This window comes from Pelodiscus sinensis, chromosome 21 (genome assembly GCF_052426305.1).
Source record: "Pelodiscus sinensis isolate ZL-2025 chromosome 21, ASM5242630v1, whole genome shotgun sequence".
NCBI classification, from domain to species: domain Eukaryota; kingdom Metazoa; phylum Chordata; order Testudines; family Trionychidae; genus Pelodiscus; species Pelodiscus sinensis.
Window position 1 is genome coordinate 22,372,810 of NC_143072.1, and position 27,522 is coordinate 22,400,331.

The 27,522-nt window shown below is 41.5% G+C and overlaps 2 protein-coding genes across 4 annotated transcripts in view; both read right to left on the reverse strand.

Moving 5' to 3' along the window:
* INTS2 (integrator complex subunit 2) overlaps positions 1–8,158 on the reverse strand; it is a 30,120-nt gene extending 21,962 nt beyond the window's left edge. Inside the window, exons 1-8 of one of the 3 annotated variants that reach the window (XM_006138642.5) lie at positions 8,018–8,158; positions 6,364–6,670; positions 5,147–5,285; positions 3,813–3,915; positions 3,421–3,534; positions 2,245–2,375; positions 1,957–2,130; positions 791–1,017 (exon numbers count right to left, since the gene is read on the reverse strand). In XM_006138642.5, the coding sequence (XP_006138704.2) occupies positions 791–1,017; positions 1,957–2,130; positions 2,245–2,375; positions 3,421–3,534; positions 3,813–3,915; positions 5,147–5,285; positions 6,364–6,670; positions 8,018–8,060 (1,238 nt within the window). In that variant the 5' untranslated portion in view covers positions 8,061–8,158. Of the gene's footprint in view, positions 1–790; positions 1,018–1,956; positions 2,131–2,244; positions 2,376–3,420; positions 3,535–3,812; positions 3,916–5,146; positions 5,286–6,363; positions 6,671–7,134; positions 7,431–7,956 lie in introns of those variants that run through there. The other 2 variants (XM_006138643.5, XM_075904713.2) reach the window with 2 other exon arrangements.
* A 2,915-nt stretch (positions 8,159–11,073) lies between these two features.
* The window catches only part of MED13 (mediator complex subunit 13), a 93,035-nt gene continuing 76,586 nt past the window's right edge, over positions 11,074–27,522 (reverse strand). Inside the window, exons 18-30 of the mRNA XM_006138645.5 lie at positions 25,294–25,517; positions 24,445–24,634; positions 23,440–23,905; positions 22,011–22,230; positions 21,128–21,319; positions 20,007–20,230; positions 19,328–19,470; positions 18,884–19,042; positions 18,594–18,779; positions 18,294–18,433; positions 17,920–18,093; positions 15,850–15,950; positions 11,074–15,169 (exon numbers count right to left, since the gene is read on the reverse strand). Of these exons, the coding sequence (XP_006138707.1) occupies positions 15,037–15,169; positions 15,850–15,950; positions 17,920–18,093; positions 18,294–18,433; positions 18,594–18,779; positions 18,884–19,042; positions 19,328–19,470; positions 20,007–20,230; positions 21,128–21,319; positions 22,011–22,230; positions 23,440–23,905; positions 24,445–24,634; positions 25,294–25,517 (2,552 nt within the window). The 3' untranslated portion in view covers positions 11,074–15,036. The remainder of the gene's footprint in view (positions 15,170–15,849; positions 15,951–17,919; positions 18,094–18,293; positions 18,434–18,593; positions 18,780–18,883; positions 19,043–19,327; positions 19,471–20,006; positions 20,231–21,127; positions 21,320–22,010; positions 22,231–23,439; positions 23,906–24,444; positions 24,635–25,293; positions 25,518–27,522) is intronic.

Here is a 27,522-nt window from a genome sequence, read left to right on the forward strand (position 1 = left end):
TGCAACATGAACACACTAATTCACTATTTTTCCCTTCCTTCTTCCCCTTCCCTCCAACCCCTATTTATTTTGGAACTGGACTTTTAATACTCCATTCATCAAGTGGGTTGTACCCACAAAAGTTCATACCACCATCTACATGTTTGGTTAGTCTTTAAGGTGCTGCTAGACTATTTGTTGTTGTATACGATATGTTGTCATTAATCTGTCCATAGACACATGGCAATATAAAAATTCAGAGTAAAAGCAAGTGTATGTCGTGACAGGACTCAATATAACCAGGGTTTTCAAACTGTCTGTCTTACATTCTGCTCCACAGACCTTTCAAAATGATGCTATAGAACTGAATTTTATTACAGAAGAACCACCAAGAGATTTCTCAGCTGAATCTCACTGTAGGCGGGGAGACGTCTCACAAATGCATTCATGGTCAAAAGTGAAGGGCAGACAAGCTTTCCTGCCAAGAACGAAGCAGGAAGGGGAAATGCACAGAAGTTTCTGCAGATTTTAATCATCATCATTTATTCTGTGCAAAACAAAGAGAGAAAGAACAAGCTGGCAACTTCAACTCCAAAACAGGTGAGGAGCCAGAGCAGGACAGAGCAAGCAGAATGTATTCTCAGTCCTAAGGAAGGCAAACCCCGCTAGGTATGGGCTAAGGATTTTATGGCAGAGGAGGAAAACTCAGACTGGAAATCAGTAAGGTTCCTAATAGCTGAAAGGTCTTATTTATTTTCAGATGGGTGAACAGCTAGTAAGAGAATACCAATAGCAAGAAAATATTCTTTACTTCAGGCCAGCGATCCCCATCAAAGCACAATAGAGACGTAACAACGCGCTGGCTTTCACAACATGCTCTTCTTTCAGTCCAGAATACACAGATACATTTGGTTCCATGTCAGCATCTGCTTCATCCACAATGTGTGTGCTGCGAACAGTGGGAAGGATTCCCATTAACTCCAGGAGCAGCTGCCTTCTCATCTGCCAAAGCACAGAACTGACATTCTCTTTTTTCCTCTGTGTGAAAAGGTGAAAGAAGGAAAAAACAGTAATTCAAGGAAAAAACAAACCCAACAGGCCATTACAAGGTACATTCCTAAGTGCTGACAATTTCAGTGAAAGTTCATGCAGCACATTAATCATTTAATTGGGCGGGCTGCGGCCACAGAAAAATGGCATTCCGACGTTTTATTTCAGTGAGGTACAGGCATTAAATAATTGCACCAAACCAATGCATGACTTTCTACTGCTGGGCATGAAAAACGGTAGTGAAACTGACAACAATGGGCCTATGGTCTAACACTGTCTAGGATCTAAAATCTTATTGGATCTATTGTCCCGCAGTCCACATGACTATGAGACTACTGTAAAAATCACTGACAGCAGAGAGGGACCACTAGATGGCACTCTTCAGTGACACTATTCTAGAACTGGCAAACCCAGAGAGTTGTGTCCAGTCATTTTCAGCTAGATCGGGGGTGGGGAACCTAAGGCTCAGAGGCCAGATGCGGCTCCCCGGCTTGCCAGGATCCAGTCCCCGAGGCTCAGGGCTCCTTCCACACCTCAGCATTGGGTAGCCTATGCTGATGCTTCAGTTTCCCCTCTCAGCGGGGCTGGAGCACACAAAATCTACTAGCCTGGACCACCCTAGGTTCTGGTGCACAAAGGGAATGTGGGGAGTCTTTTTCCTTCTTAGTCGGGACCCACATCAGTAAGGGGAAGCATAGGGAGGGGGCGGGTTTGGCAGCTTCTCACTTGTGTTCAGCCCCCGACTGATTTTTCCATGGGCCAGCGCGCTCTGGCCCAAATAAGGTTCTCCCACTGCTGAGCTAGAGAAGGTTTCCCATGAGTCAGGCCTTGCAGCGAGATGTGAACACAGGATCTTTGGGCACAACAAAATCCAAAGCACTGAACTTTATTTTTTTATCAATTCCCAGGGAATTCTCAGATTTTTACCTGTTGCCCGTTCCGGATAAAAGTCCCAAACCACGTCCGAACTCTTGCATTCGTTCCGAGAAGTAATCCGCTCACAAAACATACCAGGTCGCTCACGCCATCGTCCGATGATTCATTCCTTGTGTGATCCAGTGTCAAAGCCACCCCAAGGCCTGGTAGATGGCACTCTTCCACCTAGCACCACAGCCAAAGAAAGCCAGCCACCATTTTACAAGTGAGCCTCAATGGAACGTTAGAAAACAATTGGGACTTACGTGCCATTTCATAAGGAGCCAATCACAGGCTTACCACCATGCCTCGGATCCTCAGGGCCTGGGAAGGGTTCATTTTACACAGGTGACGAAGCGCCTCTGTCCTGCGACGGCCTCCGAGGCTTTCCTCATCCTGACGTTCACCATTCTTAATCAAGCCTCTGCAAACTAAACATTTGGAGGGGGGCTGGAAAGCCATTTTTGCACTGGACAGTCACTCACGCAGCTCTGCAAAGCTCACTGCTCATTATTTCCTGTATGCATTATGGTAGCACCTAGCAGCCCAAGTCGCGGACCAAGGCCCCAGCATGCAAGGCCCCTACGCTGGGAAAAAGACTCTTTTTGCTCTAAGAGCTTACTATGATCCAATTGACCCCAGCGAGTCATAGCTCTCTCTCTCTCTCATCCTCTCAAACTGAACTCAAGTGATGTTCAATCATCACTGGCACCAGATCATCAGAACTCGGAATAAGCAGGAGAATGGGAAAATGTGACGCGGCGGTGCTATCTAGCAGCCATAGGAACAATCGCCCACTTCTGGTCCTGAAGTCCTGGCTGTTCAATAAATGCAGAGAGCTGGAGCTAAATGGGGTTCTACTGGGGTTCTACTGTATCTAGCACCTCTGGAGTCTCCATCAATGTGTGTGATACAGCATGGACAACAGCAGTACATGTTTCTCCACTGTTCCCACCTCAGTATACCTCAGGCTTCCCTGGAAGGACAACTCAGAGGCAAAAGGGCAGCTCAGTCACCAAGGACCATGCATCACCTGGCCTCTTTAATGAGAATACATTGTGATGGGTCTTTGCAATGGGGATGCTCACATAGCAGGTTCTGAACTGACAGACTCTACTATCTACCAGGTGTATTATTTTTTGGTCACTGTTGACTTGGGTCAGATTCATACCAGTGACCTAAAAGATACACAGCTGCATTTTAGGAATACAGTGCCATGATGATCATTAGGCTTCCTTGGTGAGAGGCAGTGGCCATACCAGGGGAGAGTGTGCATTAAATGAGGACAGGAATGCCCCGGAGGCCTTCAAGATAAGATTCAGATATATCCAAACTAAATTTCTCCAAGTGAGTGTCTCTGGGCTATTAGAACATACACTACTTGGAATGAATTTGAGCCTGGAATGAATTTTTAATGCTTAAGTTGGTATAAACTCCCAGAAAAATATAAATTGAACACCATAAATTACAGCCTACCTTCATTAAAGCTATCAGGGACGTTGGCCACAAGGAGACACAGGAACCAGGCTCCATTTTTAACATGTAGCAGAGCTTCAGCCACATCAACTATGGGTAATAGCGAAGGCAGTTCTGAATGGAAACAGGGTTTTAAAAGCCATTACACTCACTCACATGGATCTAAGTGTCACTCTCCAGTTTGCATTAGGCTTTTAGGATTAACATATGGGCCGTTTCTCTTTCAGAAGAGCTGGCCATTAATTTTAAATCAGTTACTAAGATGATTCCAGACGGTAGGGTGGGCTTTTAAGTCTAAAACCATCTATGAAATTAGAACCAGTTTAGCTTTAGAGTGAAACACTGAATTGATAAATAGCATTACTGAAAACTTCAGAAACAAAGAAGTGCACCTGCTTGTAAAATACAGAGAACATCTGCAGCTTCATCCAAATAGACAGGACTCTCAAAGAGTTCAGATGACTTGAAGAAAAATTCACCATTTGTCTCCAAAACCTACAGCAAGAAGTTGTTTATTAAGCTTGCACAACATGGTAATGAAGTCACTAAACAGCATAACCATTGGTTACCATCAAACTCACATGGATTTGAACTCAATAGATCGCATATGTTAAGAATGGCCAATAAAAAAAAAACGAATATTTTGTCAGTACATCAGTTCTGCTTTCATAACATTTCTCAAGAACCACAGAGTTGCTCATAAGACTTGGGCATGCAACTGTAATTATGCTGAACAAGCAGCCCCTGAATTTTCACATAAACAAATGGAAGCAACGCTTGTAGATGGTCCTTAAACTGGTGTCTGATCATTTGGGAACAGCTCTTGTTAGTCTATGAACCAAGACTGTGTTAAAAAAACAACTCATTATTAAATCAAAATGACCTTTACGGCATTAAAGAACCTCAGATGCCTGAAACGCTGTGTCCTGATACGAAATATTTATCCCATTAAAAGACTTAGTTTATTGTTAACTCACTATGCTTTCTGTTAAGTGTTCTTAATATGTATATGCTGTAAAAGATGTGTGCACTTTTAAGGGGAGAAGGAAGAGTTAATGTATTGGAGGAGAATAATTCCTATATTAGATGACGTACGGTTACGGAAACAGCAAAAATGTTTACTTCCATTTTTAATATTAGCACTTTTCAAACTTAAGCGCACAGTCAATTGATAGTTGTACAAATCTGATAAACTACCAGGAAGAAAAAGTAAAATAAGGTCAACATGGAGGGTGGCAGCGGTCACACAACATTTGCACACTAGCCCACGAGTAAAATTTCAGGAGTGCCTCTATCACTTAGCACCCTAAAACCCCATTTTCACATAAAACTTGGGCATATAAGAACTTTGGGGCTTTGGCTGTTAAGTGCCTAAGTCACTTATAAAAATGGGAGTCAGATACTTTTGAAATTTTATCCTTGGCCTTTGAGTTGTAGAAACTGGATTCACATGAGGTTTAAATTACCTACAAGCGACGTCTAAGAGCAGATCCTAGTTTGTTTGACAATTTAGCATGATTGACAGTTTCTGCTTGATGGAGGCCTGTGATTAAGGTAGCTAAGGGAGTCAAGTTCAGTATCCAAATACATTGGAAAGGCCAGATGCAGCATGCCACAACATTAAACTGCTTTTTGCAAGGTTCTCCACACTACCATTTATCTGTGTTCTTCATTTCCATCAACACCAAATTCACAATCACTACAGAATAATAAAAAAGACATTTACCTTATTCATAATTGCCAATAATTCACTCAGCACAAGACGAAGCCGACGAGGGGAATCACTATGCTCAAACTCCAAGGTCAGGCCATGCTGTAGCTGCGACACCAAGATGCTTTCGCCACTGCCTCCTCCCAGTTTGTGTCTAACAAATACATTACAAGGCAAAAACAGATGTTTAAAGAAAAATAAGGCACAGAAATTAGTAGCATTTCTTGTTAGTCTGTTCTTATACCATGCTCGTCACCGTAGTATCTGAGCACTTTAAATATTAAAGCAACAACAACAGCAATCTACACTTGTTTTGCTGGTTCTACGAAACTTTCTTGATAACTTTACTAGTGGCCGCAGAAAACTATCATGATTTTGATATTTTCAAATAGCAAAAAAAAAAAAAAAAAAAAAAAAAAAACACACATGACAAAAGCTTATGCACACTCAAATAGGTGTCTCTATCCCATTATTCTCAAACTTTTATATTGGTGTCCCCTTTCACACAGCAAGTGTCTGAGTGGGACACCCTTTATAAATTAAAAAGGTTTCTTTTTATATTTAGCACTATTATAACTGCTGGAGGTTGAAGCTGTGTTTGGGGTGGAGACTGAGAGCTTGTGACCCCCTCATTTAATAACCTCCTATCCAATGTTCCCTCTAGTTTTTTCCCCTCCAAGCACAGAATAAATGTTATGTGCATGGAGGCATGTGTTGATGTATGCCACCAGAAACACATGCTGCTGGCTGTGGGCAGCATTTGAATCTCTCTTTGGTGGCTGCCCCAGCACTCAGCTTACAGGGAACACTACTCCTGATCCCTCCATGTCATGACTCCCAGTTTGAGAATCCCTGCTCCATTCCCATACAATACACAGACCACAGCCAAAGACTAGTGCATCCTTATAGTTCCAAGGGTTAATCCTTCTGGTAAAATGTGACTAGATAGCACTTCCTTTGAAGAGCATCAGTGCCCCCTTGCCTAGCTATGGTGGTGGAGGAAGGACACTGAGTCACTGAAAAAAAGCAATAAAATCCCTGCATCCTGCCCTATCAAGCCCAAGGTACAAGAAACACGCATGGGATGTGAAACAATAATGTAGCAAAATGCCAAGTAACCAGGCCAACAGGATTCACTACTGTTATTACATTCTGGAAGAAGATGGCAACATTCAGATGAAATATTCATACATACACATTTCTAAATCATATTAAAAATGGGTTTTAGCTACCTAAGCTGTTGCTCTTTGTTTGCATCCTGCTCCAAGGCATGAAAATCCACAGACAACAAGGCAACAATTGAGTTGACAGCTTCCACTCCTGAAAGGAGTCGAAGGATAAGTTTTTTATCCTGAGCCCAGCTTTGGCTCTGATCAGCTGGGGCACAAAGGGCCATTCGCACCAGGCAAGGCAACAAAAGCCTTAACTCTGGGTCACTTAGTGCTGCCAAGCGCACAACATCCACCTTCTGCATTGCTTCAAATGCGTAGGGACTGACAAACTGAAGGCCAGAACACTCTGCCATTTTTACCACCTGTCCTAAAGACAAAATAAAAACACAATTATCATCAGAAGAGACAGGTTGCATCACAGCTTTTGACAGCTCTAAGCTGGTAAATGTGGTCTAGCAATTAAAACTCAAGACTAGGAGTCAGGATTACCAGTTCTGCTCCTATCTGAGACATCTGGGTCATGCCTCCCATTAAAGAAGGAGACTGCATCGGGACTCCTACTTTCTATTTGCAGCTCTGGGAGGGGAGGAAGGTCTAGTAACCAGGACTTCCAGGTGCTATTTTCAACTGTCACTAAGTGCTCATAAGAAGTTAAGTTTGTGAGCATCTCCAAGATGCTTTGAGATACTGGGACACCGGGTGTCCAGAAAGGGACACATCTCCAACACAGCCAAGAAACCCTTGGGATCCAAAGCAATGATTTATTATAACTGCATTCATGTCCGCCACTTCTATTACAGCTCCCACCAACGGCCTACTCCGCCTCCTCACCTCAGAGCCAAAAAGAGCAAAGGATGGTGGTGCCAGGGTTGTGAAAGGGGAAGGTACACGAGACAAGAACAGGGCCAGGACCGTGCTGCAGGGGTTGATCTGCTCGTGGCCCTGCACTGAAAGCAGAACCCAGGCACCCAGTTTTGAACCGTCCTCCTTCCAGACTGAAACAGGACCCAGGCAGCAGGTCCTGGGGCCAGGCGGGGAGAGAGAGAGAAAAGCTCTGACAGCCTCAGTTCCCCCAGGACCCCAGCATCTGGCCCCATGGAGGGCTCTAACAACCCCCCCCCACTCAGGACCCAGGGTGAAGCCCCTCGAGGGGGGCTCTAACAACCCCCCCCACTCAGGACCCGGGGTGCAGCCCCTCGAGGGGGGCTCTAACAACCCCCCCACTCAGGACCTGGGGTGCAGCCCCTCGAGGGGGGCTCTAACGACCCCCCCCCACTCAGGACCCGGGGTGCAGCCCCTCGAGGGGGGCTCTAACGACCCCCCCCAGCCAGGACCCGGGGTGCAGCCCCTCGAGGGGGGGCTCTAACGACCCCCCCCAGCCAGGACCCGGGGTGCAGCCCCTCGAGGGGGGCTCTAACGACCCCCCCCACTCAGGACCCGGGGTGCAGCCCCTCGAGGGGGGCTCTAACGACCCCCCCCAGCCAGGACCCGGGGTGCAGCCCCTCGAGGGGGGGCTCTAACGACCCCCCCCAGCCAGGACCCGGGGTGCAGCCCCTCGAGGGGGGCTCTAACGACCCCCCCCCCCCAGGCAGGACCCAGGGATCCGAGGCTTCCAGCGAGAGTCGGGGCAGAGGATCCAGGACTCTCACTAACCTGGGACCCGTCCCTCCCCCCGAGACCGGCAGCGGCTCCGCCCCGCCCACGCCGCCGCTACCTTGCGGCCGGGGCAGCAGGCACCCGTCCCTTATTGATGACATCACACCCGTCAGCCCCCTGATGACGCCGTCAAAGGCTTCTAGGAACGTTCGGGCGTGGGAGGAGCAATGGGCGGGACAACCGACAGGCCAACCGGACGTGACGTCAGGAACGACCGTCGCTCGGGTGGAGCTGCTTGCGCGGGGGAGGGAAGCCGTGGTTGACGTCAGCAGAAGGCGTTGGCGGCCTTCCGCCTCAGAGGGGGGGGGGGCGAAAAGGAGAATAGCGTCTGACGTTCGGAATAGCGTCAACGGCGGCGCGGTGACGTTTCGGGACGAGCCAGGCGTGAGCCGGCCTCAGGCGGCCCCTGGGGCCGAGAGTGACGTGCCGCGGAGCCAGGGACCCGGCCGCTGTGGGCCTCCCCGCCCCTCCCCCGCCCGCTGGAACCTTGTGCCGCCCCCTCCCCCCAAGCTACGGATCATATTCAGCGGGGGGGGGGGGAGGGGGCGCTTCGTCTTGTAACGGTCAGAAAGCGCGAGTGGGCCGCTGGCCCCTTCAGGCCTGTCTACGCGAACCCCTCCCCCCCCATTCGAACTAGCAGCGCCGGGAGTAACGACTTCAACTGCGGCTGAGAGCCCACAGGACGCGTCTTCTCAGAGCGCTTCTTTCGAAAGAGCGCGCCCAGCCAGGCAAGAGCCGCTCTCGCGGGAGCGCGCCTGGGCCAGCTGGATGCTCGTTCCAAAAAGCCCTGGTTGCATTCAAGGCCTTTTCAACACCAAAAAAAAAAAAAAGGCTTCGTTCTTCATAAAATGAGGTTTGCTGCTGCCGAAAAACACTCCCACTGCATCTGTTATTTAGTGTCGGGAGAAGGCCACGGCAGGCTAAACAACAGCGACTTTTTTTTTTTAAATAGCCTTAAAGTCGGTCCGGTTACAGCCAAAAGCAGCAGGAGTAGAGATTGAGAGAAGAGGGTTGGTAAGACGGAGACACCGCTTATTTCCAAATAACTCCCGAATGTAGCCAGGGGCTTGGAAACTAACCAAAATACATGTGGAGAGAAGCATGAGCTTTCATTTATATATGTGTATACACACAGTATCGATACAGTTTTGGTTGTAAGGTAGCACAGGACTACTCGTTTAAAAAAAAATACAGACTAACATGCAAATCCCTGAGACTTTATAATTTTTTTTTTTTTTTTTTAAATATAGAGAGAGAAGCATGGATAAAATCCAGCTAGTAACTAAGATGTAACACCACCTGTAAATTGTAGGACTGGTGCTAATTAGGCTAATCAAGTGGGTTGGAAGTGTCCAATTCTAAGCTTATGATGTAAAAACCCAGTCGTTAAAAGCTTTGGGAGACTAGTGTTAGAAGTGCACAATGACAGCTCAGGTACGGGTGCAGGAAGGTTATAAGTATCCTAAAAGCTTACCATAGATCATTCACTTTATACAGCTTGGCTATGTCTAGACTGGAATGATTTTCCACAAATGCTTTTAACTGAAAAGTTTTCCATTAAAAGCATTTGCGGAAAAGAGTGTCTAGACTGGCATGGACGCTTTTCCGCAAAAGCATTTTTTGCGGAAAAGTGTCCATGCCAATCTAGACGCGGTTTTGCACAAGAAAGCCCCGATCACCATTTTCATCATCGGGGCTTTTTTGCACAAAACAGTTTTTAGCTGTCTACACTGGCCCTCTTGTGCAAAAACATTTCCGGAAAAGGGTTTTTGCCCGAATGGGAACGTTGAAGCATTTGCGGAAGCAGCACTGATTTCAGACAGTAGAACATCAGTGCTTTTGCGCAAAATCAAGCGGCCAGTGTAGACAGTTTAGACGCAGCCCTTTAGAGGGGTAGCCCTCTTAATCTGCATCCACAAACACAACAAGGAAGCCTGTGAAGACCAATATTTCTTTAGGCATAAAGATGGGTCTTTGCCCAAGAAAGCTTGTTGGAGTGCAGCTAATGAAATGGGGTTTTGCCCACAAAAGCTTGTGCCCAAAGAAATCTGTTAATCTTTGGATATCACAGCATTCCTTGGTTTTGTTAATACAGTTTTCAATCTTTACTATGCAAAAAAGCTACATTTTTCTAACTTTTACTTTAAACGAAAAGCATAGAAACAGCTTCCTTATCAAGTTTTAAAAAATTATTTCCCAGTAGTTTTCTAGTAATTTATATTTAACCAGCGGGGGGGGGGGGGGGGGGGGGGGGGGGGAGGGAGGAAGAGGCGGGGAGAGGGGAGTATCTGCTGCTACCTGATTGCATATCTCTGGTTCCAAACAAGGGGTGTGGTTGATGGGTTAGTTTGTAATTCTGAAGGTCCTAACCCTGAGGTTTTTGTGTATTTTGTGTCTATGCTACATTGCAAAAATGCTTTTATTTTAGTCATCTTCAATAAGCTACAACTCCTTCCTGTTGTAGAGAGAGCAGTGTTCCCTATAAGCTAGATACACATGTGGCAACTCAGGAGAGATTGAAATGCCACTCAGCTCATTAGAGTACAGTTTGGCTGCATCTAGACTGGCAAGTTTTTCTGCAAAAACGGTGGCTTTTGTGCAAAAACTTGCCAGCTGTCTACGCTGGCCGCTTGATTTTGCACAAAAGCACTGAAGTTCTATGGTCCGAAATCAGTGCTTCTTGCGCAAATGCTTCGACGTTCCCATTCGGGCAAAAGCCCTTTTCCGGAAATGTTTTTGCACAAGAGGGCCAGTGTAGACAGCTAAAAACTGTTTTGTGCAAAAAAGCCCTGATGACGAAAATGGCGATCGGGGCTTTCTTGTGCAAAACCGTGTCTAGATTTTGTGGAAAAGTGTCCGTGCCAATCTAGACGCTCTTTTCCGCAAATGCTTTTAACGGAAAAACTTTTCCGTTAAAAGCATTTGCGGAAAATCACACAGTCTAGACGTAGCCCATGTGTTTCTAGTAGCAATTCACAGATACATCTTGGTGCACATAAAAAATGTATTCTATATATTAATGGGAAAAATCCTGTACATGAGTGGAAAAGGTTGGAGGGAACACTGAGAGAGGATCGTACAGTTGAGTGTTGGAAATAAAGAGAGACGCCACAATCAAGGCTTCATGAATAATTTATTCCATTTGAATTTTTTTTTTTAAAAGTATAAACTTTTTTCATTTCCTCAATCACAATTTGTACAACTCAGTGTTTATGGCATTCGGCAGCAATAGTGTTTGTTCCTTATTTGATTTTATGTCATATTAAATAAGACGACTTGGACCATTAAACGTCACTGCTGAGCAAAACCTTAAAAACTTCCCTTAAAGTGACCCAGCTATTTTGAGAAGATTTATGAAATTGACATGTCCAGTAATGATGCCACAATTTGCAATTTAAATCCAATAGCTTTTCAAGGTCCTCAAATCCAGTTTATTTGGAAAACCTAAAGCTATATTAAAACTTCCTGAAAAAGTGACCCTGAGGATTATTGTAGGTCCCAAATCCAGTTTTACTGTAAATGAAGTTTCACTCAATTGAAAATAAAGTACACCCACATATAAGATTTTCTAAATATCAGACATAGATCTATATCTTTCAATTAAGATGAAAGTAATTAATTTTTCACTTTAGAATTTCTGTCAAGATAGTTTGTCATATAATTTAACTTTGAGAAACTGAGTTCTTAGAGGAAACCCAGGCCAAAATATTGTTTCATGTACAATTACATGGATAATATTAACAGACTGATATGCTATGCCATAGACTGTTGTGCAGCAAATTAAATGGTGCAATAGCATTTAAAACTTTTTCATCTATTAAATTTGAATGTTTTTAAATAATGCAACATAATATTGATAGTACAGTATTAACAAATAGTGCTTGATTAAAGACATCTGCAAATCTTTGTAGCAACACATGAAGTTAAGTCACCATGGAAGATAAATAAAGATTAAAAGAATATAGTAATAATCTGTGCCATATTGACAGCTGAGTAAGAATATAGCTGAAGATTTTAATGATAACTTTAATTTTAGCCATTTCAGAAAATGTTAGAAAGTTTTAAAATGTACAAGCTACTTTAAAAGGCAAGGATTTTATGCAAGTACACTTGGCGGCCTACTGGCCAAACAATATGTACATGAATCTAATTCATACCGTGTTAAGTCCAGATGACAACGGCTTGCATAAAGAAAGTATGGCTAGATTTTTTTTTGACTGGCATGTATATAATTATAATTTGAAATCCCAAAATACTTAATAGGTGAACTTCCACAAAATGCTACTAAACTGAGAGCTGCACAGACCAACACTAGGAACAAGCATTTTGAGATGTTGCCACCCAAACTGTCAATGATCTGTATAAACTCTGTTATTAAGCTTGCACCTTCTGTTCAAATCTGCTGTTAACTGGCTGTGACAATATAACTGTTAGAAAGTAGTCAAGTGGAAGGGTTAATCATTAAAGGAATTTGATTCATAAGATGGAAGTTACTTATTTAGAAGTAAGCTAAATATGGTAATTAGCTCCTTGGTGCTGGCAGTTTTGATATGTACATTGCTGGCAATGGATGCCACCAAGAAGACAGTCTCTCAGGACAAATGATTCTAAAAAAAGTTTCAAAAAGGGGCCTTCTGATTTTTTTTTACTGGTTATTTTCTCTGTTTATATTACTGACTACATTTGAAAAGCTTCTTCTACCCACAGTTTTTCTATACAGGTGGGGAATGTCAGAGCACATTCATTTAATTATACATTAAGAACTGGACCTCAGCAGTCAGGCAGCTGGCTCACTTATGAACACAAGTCACTTTCAGATTTTAAACAGATCACTTCCAACAAGTTCCAAGCTAAACAGGTGTGTTAACATTAAGACCGATTTTGAAATCAGCCATCTGGCAACACTGAGCTAAAAAAAATTGGATGCAAGCTCTGTAAATTGCAGACTTAGAAGCATCTCTTCCCCTCAAAAACCTCAGCCACATTGAAAAGAAAAAACTGCTATTGAACAAAATACGCAAGTCAATACGTGGTGTATTTTAGCATAATCAAGACAAATTAATGCAGAGACCCAATTTTTTAACTTTAATATCAAAATAGGTTGACATCTGATTGCAGTACTGTTATTTTGAAGAAATGATTGAAAAAATCTGCCACCAATTGTACATTTTCTTTATACAAATTAAGACTGCTAATATTGTGTATATGTAGAATATTAGCAAAGAGGTTATGTTTGTTCACATGAAGTGATATTTCAGGCAAATATTTTGTATTTACAAAACATGATTTTCAGTAAGATACCGAATTTAGTTTTGTAAATACAAGTGATTTTTTTTGTCCTTGTAGAGGACTAACAGTGGGTGCACAAAAGGGATTTTTAAACTGGCTCCTTAAAGACTTTATGGGCAGGATGGATAGTCCAAATTGTCCAGTGAGACCGAGGTGCTAAGCTACCGTGGGTTCTCACAACAGATTGACAAGGGCACTGCAGGAGTACGTTTTCAGTCTGGCAGTCATGGGGTGTGGAACAAAGGAAAGGAACTGCTCATGAGCACCCGTAGGGGCCATTTTAGAGCATTACAGATTTGGCATGTGCAAGTCAAGGAAGGATGTTAGGTGAAGGGAAAATGGTGATTGCAGAGGAAGAGGTAAACAAAAGTCCCATGACTCCGGAATCCCTTCCTTAGGGAGGCTTGAACCTCGTTGGCACATGCCCTGACTGGAATCTTGAGGGGAAAGTCCATACGCTGGTGCCTGGGACCTTCACCACAGTGCCAAAAATACAGATTTAAAAGGAAAATGAAAATGCTTTCACTAGTGGAATAAAATCTGAATACCAGAATTCACTGAAAATCTATATACACCACATTTTAGTCAAACACACACCAATCTTAAAGTCAAGATTGACTGTTTTTGCATTTGTAAAATGGCTAGAGCTGGGCAAAAATTTCAGCCTACAGGATTTTTCAGGGGTAATTTGATTATGTTTTTCTATACTTGTATGTCCCATCTGATTTGTGATGAACACAAATCTTACAGAACATGATGCAATTCCCACTATGCCAAAATTCCTGGTTACCTACACTAGGTAGCAGAGATTCTTGTCACAATAAACCTTTCCACAGTAAATGGAAAAGGTGTGAAAAATTGGCCACAGCCCTGAACCATAACACAAAATTAAACTGAAGAGTTTATTCATTTTATTCTCACTACAAGTTAAACCACCTACAATATCACTTATATATTGCCATTATGTTACTCTGTAAAGGTGTGATATAAAATGCTGTAAGACCCGGTACCTTTTCAATTTATATAAACACAGTGAACTTCATTACTGTACATGTACTCTGCAACTACAGCTTAGCTGTAAATCCCCCACACACAATGGTATGGACATTAACCCCTCTATCCCCGTTAAACTGTACATCAAGACAATACAAATTTACTGTCCCCACCCACCCCCTTACAAAAAAATAATACTCTAAAAGCAACCTACTGCAACTTTTAATTAAGACGATTACATATATTTTAGACCAATTGCTTTAAAGCAAGAAGGCAGTATAAACCTTCTAGGAAAATTTTTATAAAAGAGGTTAAGAAATATAAGACAATTTATACATTTAAAAACTTACAATAAATAAGAGATGCAGGCATTTTCTGAATACTAGGTACTATAATCTGATACAAGAACATCTTGATGTTCTGAAGCCATAGGTTGAAACCTATTGTTCCTCATGTCTCTTCTCTCCATGCTTTTAATATTCATTAAAACATGACTGGGTACTATGGCTCATTACTTTTCACAAATACTGTGACTGGGGAAAAAGGGTTAAATTTTGCCACTAAAATGTTATAATACATTTTGACTGATCAATCATCACTCTAAAGAGAGTCCTGTAGAGTCAGTGAAACAAAGACAGCAGAATAATGAGCCCCTCTGAAGTCAAAACAATATTTGTTGGAAGTAACAAGAATTCTACCCCATCACAAATAACTTGAACTGAGAAGAAATACAACTTAGTCCCGCAGTGAAATATCCCTTTTCCTTGTTCTCTTCTTGCAAAGTTCAGATGAAGATCACAGCATATTCATGATAAAGTTATACAACTGATTCAGCACCACAAAATGAACTGGGAGACATGACCGTCTGTCCTGGGTTGCGGGATCACAGGTTAGCCAGGAGAGTGCATTGTACTGTTCCAAAACAAACCTGTAAAGCAGAGACTTCCATCAAGCTATACATTTTCCATCATTTTCAGAAAGTGTTTTGCACAATCTCACAACAACTGATCATTTATGCTGTTGAACTAGCCAGGTTTATGAAACACCTAGTCTTCAGGGTCACTGTTCTCAACAGGTCAACAAGGCCAGGAAAACACATTTTTTGTCTTCATGGAAAACAATCATGCAAAATCCAACAAAACTAGCTGAATAGTTTATCTTCTACAGAGGCTGTACATCTGTATGATTACGTGCCTGATCATCTCTGCTCTAAGCACTTCCTACTTCTGCAGTGCCGTCAAGCCTCTTGCCTAACTGCTTTCTTGGTACCCCTCCTCCATTCACGAATAGATCTTCCATTGAGACAATTTCATTCAGACTCTTTCCATTAAAAATCTTAGTACCTCTAATCAGCCTACTACCCACATTATGCTAAAAGTAATGCTTTTTAAAGTAAAAATCACTACTTCATGACTAAATGCATTTTGTAGCCATTCAGAGCACCACGTCTAATGTGTGTTGTCCTTCATGAAGCATTAAGCATACACAGCATTCAATTAATAATGAATAAACCTTACTGCAAAAGAGCCAAGATGACATGCTGCAATAAAATGTGGTCCTGCAGTTCTATTAAAAAATAGTTTCATTTAAATATTAAAGCATCAATACCTGAGAACATCAGAAGTTTGATTAGAGTCAAGTGGGTGGGAGTGTTTACTGTGGAGTAGCTCGTCTGATTGCACTGAAGGCACATGGAGGTGCAAAGAGGCCTAAAAAGACAACAGGCATGTTATCAGACACCCTTGCGTTGGTTACAATGTAGACATCCCTGTCCCTTTACAATATATCCCGACCTCAAAATTACATTCTAACATTGACAGAGATGCATATTCTGATCTTTTTAACACAAATAGGACCGAAGTGGATGCAACTGCATTAAGTTTACCCACTTACACCAGGGAAGTATTTGGCCCTGGATTTCTAGACACATCTTGGAAGATTTTGTATTACAATTGGTGCCTGTAAAGAACCAATATCTTTGAAAATCCTACCAAACTGAAGGAAGTAGTACAATTTGCTACAGAAAATGAACTACACAGTAAGGGTACATCTACACTAGCCCCCTAGATCGATCTAAGGCCGTGGTCACCAACCAGTAGATTGCGATCTACCGGTAGATCTCAAGGGCTCCAAGAGTAGCTCTTGAGCCCTCAATTGCGCACCTGCGCAGTGCATTTACATTAGATTTCCTCATGTAACGTAGGCGGGGCTTCAAAGAAGGGGCGGGGCAGTAGATCTTCGCCTGTTCTGAGACTTAAAAAGTGATCTTGGGTGTAAAAAGGTTGGAGACCACTGATCTAAGGAGACTAATGAATGTGACCGGAATTGCAAATCAAGCCTGGGATTTAAATATCCCGCGCTTGATTTGCATGCTCTCGGACAGTCGCCATTTTAGAAATTGACTAGCCTGAAGTAACTGCCCACGTCTACACGCAGCAGTGAAATGGGATTCCAGAATAAAGCCCTTAATCGAATTAGGTGGTATTCCTCATGGAATGAGGTTTACCACATAATTCAATATAGGGACATATTTCCGGAATCCCATTTCACTGCCACGTGTAGATGCGGGCAGTTACTTCGGGCTAGTCAATTTCTAAAATGGCAACCGGCCAAGAACATGCAAATCAAGCGCAGGATATTTAAATCCGGGGCTTGATTTGCAATTCTGGTTTCCCTCATTAGCCTCCCTAGATCGATCTAGGGGGCTAGTGTAGACGTACCCTAAGTGAAAAGAAGGTTCAAAAAAGCCACAAAATATTATAATCTTTAGGAGTTCTCATTAGGTCACTTTTGGTACAAGTGCAACGTTTTGCATGAGAGAGTCTTAAAATAAAAGTTATAGTAGTCTATTAATAGCCTTCCTAATCCAACTGTTCTTTATTAGCACATCACCCAAAGTCTGAAAAACAGCAGCAGAATCCATATAATATAATGGAACTTTAACTTGAAACCAAGACGAGTAACAGCTTTTCATCATGCCATGAGTGAAGCTAGACATAGCTGTGTCAAACTGTACGCATCATCCTAGACTTGAGCAAGTTAAAGTTTCAAGGTACAGCAGAATGGACTTGATTGTGTCAGATGAGATAATATACATTATGAGAGAACCTCTCCTGGATAAATGGATCTACCTAGGATACAACTCTTCTTTGAAGAAGGCCAAAAAGAAACTAGGTCTTATGCTTGGTCCATGCCTCTATACTAGACTACATTTTCCAAAATTAGCCATTAGATCTTTCCTTTTTGAATTGTTTCCAAATAAGAAGCAGAGGCAAATGTGATCGACACGTCTAGCCAAATGTTTAGCATCACTGCACTGTACAGCAGCCTACATCTATTCAGAGAAAGAATTAAAGCTGCACTTGTAAGGAGGAACATCACTGTTGTGAAACCAACATGTGAAGATGCTGTTCAGAAGAGAACACCACCTTTGAACTTCCCTGCTCCTGTTAACAATAAAGCACTTGTTTCTGGACAATGTGGACAAAAAGATAGTCTCAAAAACTACACAAACTTGACTGGTTTCTAAGGGAACAAAACGGGGCATGTCTCTTGAAACAAAACTAAAATTACCACACATTTGCTTTAAGAAGAACTCAGAATTCTAACTATTGCTCGTCAGATCCCACTTCACACATTTCTCTTTGAATGCCCAATCATTGCTCAGCTGTACAGTACCTTAAGAAACAGGGGACACTGATTTTGTGCTTGAGGACACGCTGACCAAAACCATTCAGGCAATGGACCCGCTTTGGCAGTTGATACAAAGTAGCCAAGGGCCAATGGTTGTTGCAGGATATTTGTTACTTCATCATGAGATTCTGTTGAAAGCAATCTATCTGTACCTTGACCCTGTGAACAGCAGGTAAACATTAACAAACGTCAGGAAGAAGCAGTTACTGACCAAACGGAACATTAGCTAGCTATTTAATCTGCAGCTTTCCAAATTCTTGGATCAAATTGGATTGAATATGATGAAGAGAAAGATGTCACAAGACCCTGAATCTGGTAAGGCTAAATTCGTAAACTGGTATTTTCTTTGTAATAGTTACCTTGCCCATTTCACCTCCAGGGGGGTAATGGGATCCTGGTGAATGTACAGGGGATCCAGTAGGTGATGCAGGAAGGATATTAATGATATCAGGATCAAGATCATCTCCAGTGTCTAACAAATCAAAGATATCTGCTCCATCTTGAAAAAAAAAATGAACAGAATTTCTAAACCTCCATACACATACAAAAGGAATAGATCTTCTTTTGAAGTCAATAGATTTGCATTCAAAACCTTATTCCCAACATACTTCGCGTCCCCTCTCCCCCCTCATTTTATATTACACAATCACTATTCTAACCATTGTTTGCATTGAAAGCCAGATCCAAATTTTCAGTGGTATAGGTCGACGATGCTACTTGCACAGAAGCAGATGTAGGGAACACAAGAATGTGGGTGCATGATGTGTCCTGGGGGGTATTCAGCTGAGATGTCTGCATATTTAAAGTGGTGCTGCGTCCAAATACAGAACCTGTTGATACGGAATCTTTGAAAGAAAGAAAAAAAGTAGATACATATTTTTCTTGAACTTCATATTGTTAAGCGAAACAAACCTCACAGCCCAATAGAAAGGAGCAGTTGTATAAATACCTGGCATAATAACAAAAGACCCTTGTGGTTCCATTGCCACCAAGCAAGCGCTGAGAATGCTGGGAGAATCTGCAGCAGATATACCACACATCCTACACATATCTTTTAGTCTCTTGCTGAGGGACTGGAGGTTTCGACGACTCAGCAAACCACTCCAATCTAAGGATACAGAGTCAGATTAATTTCTCTAACCATAAAAGAACTTTTGAACTTCGTTTCAAAGAATAGAAAAGATGTTTAAAATAATTCATTTGCATAATGACTTTTCATTTACGCTAATCTGCAAAACCGTTCACCTGCAAATTTATGAAAGAATCATCAAAAGATTTAGTTATGTTTGTTTCAATGGGTAGAAAAGCCAATTATCAGACTATTTATCTTTGCAAGTTAAACAAAAAAGTCAAAGCTTTTAAATCAAGTTTCTACACTCAACAGCTCTATTACCTTTTAATTCTCCATGGCCTATCCTTCCTAAACGGCCTATTACAACTCTCCATGGCAACGAACTCATCTGTACAAGTCCCAAGCACCATTCCCAGAGTTTCTGTAGACCAAGTCTGCGGGCAGAACCTTTTTTCCTACGAGCTCTAGGATTTGGGGGTGAGAGGGAGAGAAGGGGAGCAGGGAGGAGAAAAAACAACAGTAAATGAAAGATTTCTACTCACAATTGGAGTTAAAATGTTTAGATCTATAAAAGAATTAGTGTTAACCTGAATATTAACCAGACACACACAGGAATGGTTGTGTTCAGCCATTAAATTTTTTTTGTAGCATATAGTTTCTTTATTTGATCAATCTTTAAATACTGAAATTGAAATGAAAGAAAGCTTGCTTTTGCTTTCTTGTATGATCAGCCTTCTATTTACATGCCAAATTAAAAAAAAAATAATAATAAAAACTGCATAAATTCTTCCAGAAGATTAGTTCCACAACAATACCCAGATAATACAACTTGTATTCACCTGCTTGTGTTACTTTTGCTAGATAGTGGCTCCACAAAATTAATCAGAATATCTATATTACACTGCTATACTAGAAGAATTTTGATCCAGAAGAGAGATGCAAAGTTCTGGATATAGTCAAGTTACAGATGCCAAGTGAACAGAAAAGCTTTGCTTCTTACCTGTTTGGTACATCAATATTAATTATGCAAGTTTCTAGAAGTTCGCCATAGAGATCTGTGCATGACGCAAGAAGCCATCTTTGATCATGAGATAAACAATAGCCCACAAAAAGCACATTATATTTCTGTCCAGCCTCTCCAAAAGTTTCTCCTAACTCTGTTTGCTTGTCCTTAACAGGAGCCAGTATGAACGGGGGTGTATAAAGTCGAATGCACTCTGGTCTCTAAAAAAAATGCAACAAAAATTTTAAATTCCAAAACACAGCTAATCATTAAGGACTGCAATTCTTTAATATTGAAAAGAAATTTCCGCAAGAAAGACCATTTATCTAAAAAACAAAACAAAAATACAAAGCAACCAACTCATGGAAGTGTATATGCAATTCTGCCAGTATTCCCTACGGCTATGTCTAGACTGGCATGATTTTCCGGAAATGCTTTTAACTAAAAACTTTTCCGTTAAAAGCATTTTCGGAAAAGTGTGTCTAGATTGGCACGGACGCTTTTCCACCTTTTGTGGAAAGGTCCCGTGCCAATCTAGACGCAGTTTTGTGCAAAAAAGCCCCGATCGCCATTTTAGCCATCGGGGCTTTTTTGCACAAAACAGTACTGTGCTGTCTACACTGGCCCTCTTGCGCAAATGATTTGTGCAAGAGGGCTTTTGCCCAAACGGGAGCAGCATAGTATTTCCGCAAAAACACTGACAATCTTACATGAGATCGTCAGTGTTCTTGCGGAAATTCAAGCGGCCAGTGTAGACAGCTGGCAAGTTTTTCTGCAAAAGCAGCTGATTTTGCAGAAAAACTGGCCAGTCTAGAGACAGCCCAGATGTTTACAAAAGTTAATCTTTAGCACAGGTGTGGTGAACCTCAGGCCCGGGTGTCTGGATGCAGCCCTCTAGGGTACCCTGCTCCACTGTGGGGCTGGAACACACAAAAATCGACTAGACTGAGCTCCCTAGGCTCTGATGTGGAAGAAGAATGTGCAGTGTCTTTCTCCTTCTCAGTTGGGGGCCACACTTGTGTGCCACTGACTGATTTTTCTGTGGTTCAGTGGCCCCTGGCCTAAAAAAAGGTACCCCACCCCTGCTTTAGCACTTTTTAAAACCTCAAGATACTCACATCAGGGCTCTTAAGGGCAGTTTCCATTGCTAAACCTGGGCCAAAACCAGTCAACGTTTTCACATTGGTTGAAGTTGGAAGTGGTCTCCGACACTGTGTAAATGCTGAAAATGCCAGAGATTTTAAATGCTGGGTGTAGATTTGCCTATCTTCGTGCTTGACAGGTTGTAACAGATACTGACATGGGACAATCTAAAAAAGAGAATGAAAATAAAGCATTACAACCCAAGTGTAATTTACACTGAAAAATTATTAGTCTCCCCTTCGGATTTTAAGTACCTTTAAAAAGTTCTTTGGCTAATGTTTTTAAAGTTACTCTCCATAATCTGGCCTCTCCAGTTCCATACAATTTTCTGGCTTTCTTCTCTCCCTTCTGCTCTAGGATGTGAGGCCCTTTCAAGCAATCATTTCACTGGATGACTCAGACCAGGAGTGTAAGCACCTTCACAATAAAAGCCTCTTTCCATCTACAAGCCTCTTAGTTGCTTAAGGTCTTTTATCACTACAAACGTCTGATGTCTGGAAGTCAGGAGTGCTGGATAAAGCTTCTGAATACTGTCAGTCTGGGAGGTAGGAATTACTAATTATGGTATATTTCAAGAGTACCTCTCTCTCTCCACTGCCATTAGCCTAATGCCAGAATGAATTTTAAGGAGTCTGTTTGCCAGACTAACTTTGGATCAGTGCTGTTGTCAACTATTGAAATGGTCTTGAAAAATCTTATTGATACTTCCTACAATTTAAACAGTAGAGCAATTATAGATATTGAATCCAAAGTTTACACACACACAAAAAAAAAATCACTCCGAGGAAAATACTAGCTTCTCCAAATTGAGCTGAAAAGTAATTTTCACCTTAAATTTTTGAGTAAATGTTAACTTACCTGCACAGAAACTGTACTCCTGATGTTAGGAGGAAGAATCTGAACCATCTCCAGAAAGCAACGAAGAAGCCCAAGAGTCCACACATTAGAGGAGTTGTTCTGCTCGTCTTTCTTTTCGTACGTAAAAGGATCAATTATATAAACTACGATTGCAGGTGGATAGGAGACAGCATGTGAATCTCCATCTGTAGGTACTCCAACTTTATCACGATCCATAGTGCTGGAAGTTAATTTGAAGCCAATTGCTATAAACAACGTTCTTTGTTTTTATGTTAAGTATCAGATTACACAGTATGTATGATATAAACATTGAAATTTGATGGCACCCTATGACTAAGTAAAAAGAGCTTCTTTGCCTTGATTAATATGTGAGGAATGATACTATCACATCTTTACTGACCAGTTTAGTGCACAAACTTGTTGTCAGTTCCAGTAACTGATTGTGTTATCCAGCTCTGCCATTCACCCCTCTCCATTACATGAGCTCATTAGCAAATCTGCCCCATGGCTTCAACTGGTAGCAGAAGCAAGGTATCAACTAGTTCCCAATAAAAGCCATCTTATCAGTACAGCTTTGAAACCAAGTTTCTTTAGTCTCAAATTTCGTCCTCCTTGAATATATAACATCTTGCTTATTAACGTGGTCGAAAGCAAACTTTATGGACACAATCGCAGATAACAGGTATTGTTATTTTTTGTCTGTCCCCCCCAGTTATTCCAACCTCTTCCAAGAGTTACTTTTAGAGTTGGGACCCAACTAGAAAAACTGGGTTCCAAACCTTCAGGCTATGGCGACACTACAGGGTTTTTGCGCAAAAACCCGCAGACCATCCACACCTCGAGCACGTTTTTGCACAAGGAAATTTACAGTAAAATGACCGAACACAGGGCTTTTGGTGGTATCAGTATACCTCTTTCTACGAGGAATAGCTGTTTTCTGCACAAGAGTTCTTGCGCAAAAAGGTGTGCATGGACACTCAAAAGGGGTTTCTTGCGCAAAAAGAGCTATCAGAAAAAGCACAGGTGCGCTGATGGCCATTCTGTGAATAGCAATCAGAAGTTTCTTGTGCAAGAGTGTCCATGCAGTGTGGACACACTTTTCCACAAAAGCACATTGCTTTTGCGATGCGCTTTTGAGGCGTGGACACACTTTTCTGCAAAAACTTCTTGCGCAAGATCTCTTCTGCAAAAAGTTTCTTGTGCTAAAAGCCTGTAGTGTAGACAAAGCCTCAGAGTTTTAGGGTTGTAGTTCAGCTCAATCATTATACGATCCCTGGCATCTGATAAACAGAAGTTTACATTAACTCTTGTCATCAAGTTTTTGACAAAGAGGTGACAGATCAAAATAAAAAAACAGAGCATTATGTTCAGTTGCTTGGGCTGATTTTTTTGAGAGGAGCACAGCATGTTGAAAAGGATAACTCATTACCTTTCAGAGACTTCTGGGTGTGGCTGTGGAGGGACAGATGAAGTTTCCCCAGATATCCCAGCTACTTGATGAGCTGGTTGTTGCTGCTGTCCCCCAGTCTGTCCATTTGGGACTGCTGTAGCCTGTGTAGGCAGGGAGGCAGAAGAAGTACTGTTCATGCTGCTGAAAGGTGGAAACGAAGAAGATTTGTTTGTTGATATTCCACTGCCTATGTTGGTGGAAGACGACGAGGGGGCTGTAGTGGTCAGAGTTGAATTAGTTGTAGTAGCTGCAGAAGAGATGGCACTGTTTGAAGTCACTGTCATGGCACTACTGGTAGCAGCTGCAGTACTGGATGCTGGAGTGTTGGAATTTCCAGTGTTACCTGCCACCAGTGGCTGAGCAGATGCAGACTGACTTGTGGGGGGGACTAGATTTGGCTGACAAAGTAAAGAATTGTCTAATGGCTGAGAAGCAAGGTAAGGACCTAAAACAGAAGAAGAAGTAGTAAATTAAAAAAAAAAAAAAGTAAGAATTTAATTATTTCAATCTGATATGAAAGACCAGTAAGAAAATCTAATAGTTTTAGGATTGATTTCTTTGCATCTTACCCAACGCAAACAAGAATACCAACACGAAGTTTTCAGATTCAATTTCTAGAACAGGTTCACTCCACTCAGTCCCTTTTCATAGATAATTCACTAACAGATTTCAGGGGACTAATACTGAACTCTGAATGCAGCTCTGTTAGAACTGAGCCAATAGCAGGGCAGCAAGTCTAAACAAGTTACCATACAAATGGCCAGCAGGATTTACTGTGAAGCAATCTGGCAGGCTTGCCAGGGAAGACTTTACTAATGGCTAAGAAGTCGTTTTGAGAGTGTATATGCATGTATTTTTGCCTACGCTTCTTGTGACAATATTTGGGCATGTACTACATCTATGCTCACATCTTTCACTGCTACAATATTCCTATAAGTAACAGTATCAGATGAAATAAGGAGAGTTTAAAGAAAAATGCAGTACCCAGGTCATATCTGCAAACTTGAGCATAGAGCTTGAGTTTTGAAAATGCTTCATTGTTGGCATTAGTTGCCTGAGAGAACCATTCTGTGACCGACTTTTCTGAAAGTTTCTTTGAAGCAGTGGATCCAACTCTCATGATCCCATCAGAGAGCAGTTTACAGATAGGTCTGTGCTGGCCAAGTCTGCAAGCCTGCAAAAAAGAAAACAAACAAATAAACAAAAAAAGTTATAGTAATGAGTTCAGACTTTCAATGTTGCCAGGTATAAAGCATGGAATTCACCATAAAGAAATAGTTCTTTATGTTTGGTGGTAGTTTTTTAATGTTAAATAATATACCCTACCATATGGTTATCACAAATTGAAAAGCTGCTTCATAATTCTACAAAGCTAAATTGTACTGCAATATACGTGCCCCGTTTTTCGGTTATCACAATGTTTACTTAAGTGTAGGGGGGAAAAAACAGGGTACCATCATATCTAGCCTTATCTTTTAACCAAAGCTCAAGGAATACAAGCGTTTAAGTGTAACAAACAAACATTTGGTAGCACTTACTTAAAATGGTAGTACATAGTTTTACCACTTGATGGCATTGATAAAATAAGAAAATTGTTGACTGAAAAAAACCCACCACAACTAGTATCCAAATAATATACTGATAAACACCAGGATGCGTCTTTATCTTCCAAATATCTAACATCCATTTTAGAGGCCTTGTGAAGATGGTATTGTGTGCAAAAATTTCAACATAATTTGAGATCAAAGCCTGACAAATGACTAACTATACAATATTCTTTACATTCATTACACACGTTCATTACATTGTTGTTGTCGCTCATATATATTGTACCTCATATACTGCAGTCAGATCCCTAAAGAAGCTTTTTGCTCCATTCAGAAGGGCTTCATTCTCAGGACACACCACAACATAAGCAATGTCTCTTTGAGATCCGTAAGGTTCCAACATCAGCCTCTCCCAATATGGCAAGGCAAATGGAGATAACACCAGAAAATCATAATCATATCCCAGCAAAAATGTTGGAATTGGCAGTGGTTCTGGTGACTCATCGGTTCCTAGATAAAGACATTTCCCAATATATTAAAACCAAAACATTAATCTAGCAGAATCAAGTTCTCTTTGCCTTAATAATGCATGCCTGATCTAACCCTATATACAAGTGAACAATTTTTTATAGCTAGCTCTAGGTCTACAATAGCAGCTTTTGTAGTATTTCCAGGGTGGATTTTTTTTTAAATCATTGAAATTTTTTTTAAGAAATTGAAAATTGATTTTTGATCATTTAAATACATTTCCTCTTAAAAATAAGCATATAGAAAATTAAATTTATAACAAATTATGTTAAGTCCTCAAGCTTATCATCTATTACAATAATTTAAATAAAAGTATTAAACAGGACATGTCTGCAGTCAAAGCCACTGAACTGATGGTTACTGAACCATCATACTAAACAGCTGGAATATGTTCATGTGCAAACCCAGCCTTTCACAGAACCAGCTTCTACTACAGGTGCTGAGGGAATATTTTCATCATTTCATTTTATTCAAACCAATTCAATGAGCAGTTCATTTAAAAGTTAAGAAACGGACTTGGATTTGGGAAAAACATAGCAAAGCTTGTTTTCCTCTTCGAATCTATGAATAAGAATTATATGAGAGTAGAAGAAATCTAATTCTAAAATCTTGAAGGACATGACGACTAGGGATGTAAAATTTCGATTAATTAGCTAATCGAATAGTCGATACAATTTGCATCGACTATTCGATTGGTCGATAAGGGCGCCTCTGAAAGCACTGCGAGGAACATGGGGCCAACTGGGGGGGCTCAAACACTGTAGGGAGCCTGGGGTCAGCAGGGGACACTGAGTCACCAGCTGACCCCAGGCTCCATGCGGCGCAACCGCTTTGAAAAGCTATGGGGAGCCTGCTCTACTCCTGGCTCTACTCCAGGCTGGCCCTGCACTGTACACTGCATTTCAAAGTGGCAGCACCGCATGGACCCCAAGGTTTGGCCCCAGGCTCCGGCCCCAGGCTCCACATGCGTTGCCACTCTGAAGCTCCCAGTTCTCCCCCCACCCACTCCCACTGTCACTTTCTGATAGAGGCAGCAAGGAGTGGGGGGAGGCAGGCACACGGGAGGAGCGACTAGTCGACTAGCATGTCGACTATCCGATAAGCATTTGCTTATTGGCTAGTCGACTAGTCAGTCACAGAGACAAATCAGTTCACTAACTGCAGACAGTACTTTGTTTAATAAATCAGTTGATTTTAAATGAACACCACATTTTTTTTAAACAAACTTTTCTTCTGAAGTATCCAACACAGAGCAGTTTTAACTAATAAAAAGTTATAATGCTAGTTTTGCACATTAATAGAATTTCAATTTCTCTCCAAATACATCTTGACAAATCAAAAGTAAAAAAAAATTCTAGTAAATATAAATACACCCCTCCCCCCATTTTCTAACAAGGAAAAAATGTAAAATGTTATATTAATATATGTTAAGTTATATAATTGCTTAAATGACTGTATATAGTGGACAAATATAGTGGATCTTCTCGATTAGAAAAGATACCACCAAAAAATCATCATGAAAGCCGTATGTAGTTGCAAATCAGTATGCTTTAATGGTTACCAATGAGAATCAACTTTTCTTTATAAAAGTTCAAATGCAAAACAAGGTTAAAAATAACCGACTTTAATGAAGTTCCTGCCTGCCACTTTAAATTGTCATTAAAATTGGTTATTTTAAATTACTAATTTTACAAACCACTCTTATCAGAAGCAGTCTTCCTCAGCGAAGCACTGTACAAACCATTAAACTGCCCTACCTCAGTTTACACTCTCATTAAGACCCGATACAACCAAGAGGGAGGTCCAACCTGTTTTGTCTGAAGGATGTATCGTGTCCAATGGACATTAATAAAGCCTCTACAACTCCTACTGAACTTAATAAATTTGACCTTAACTCTCAGTGTAGAAAAGGCCTAAGATATTGGTTTGAATACTGAACACACAATATCTCTGCACATATGATTTCAAAGTGAAGCTATACTGTGTG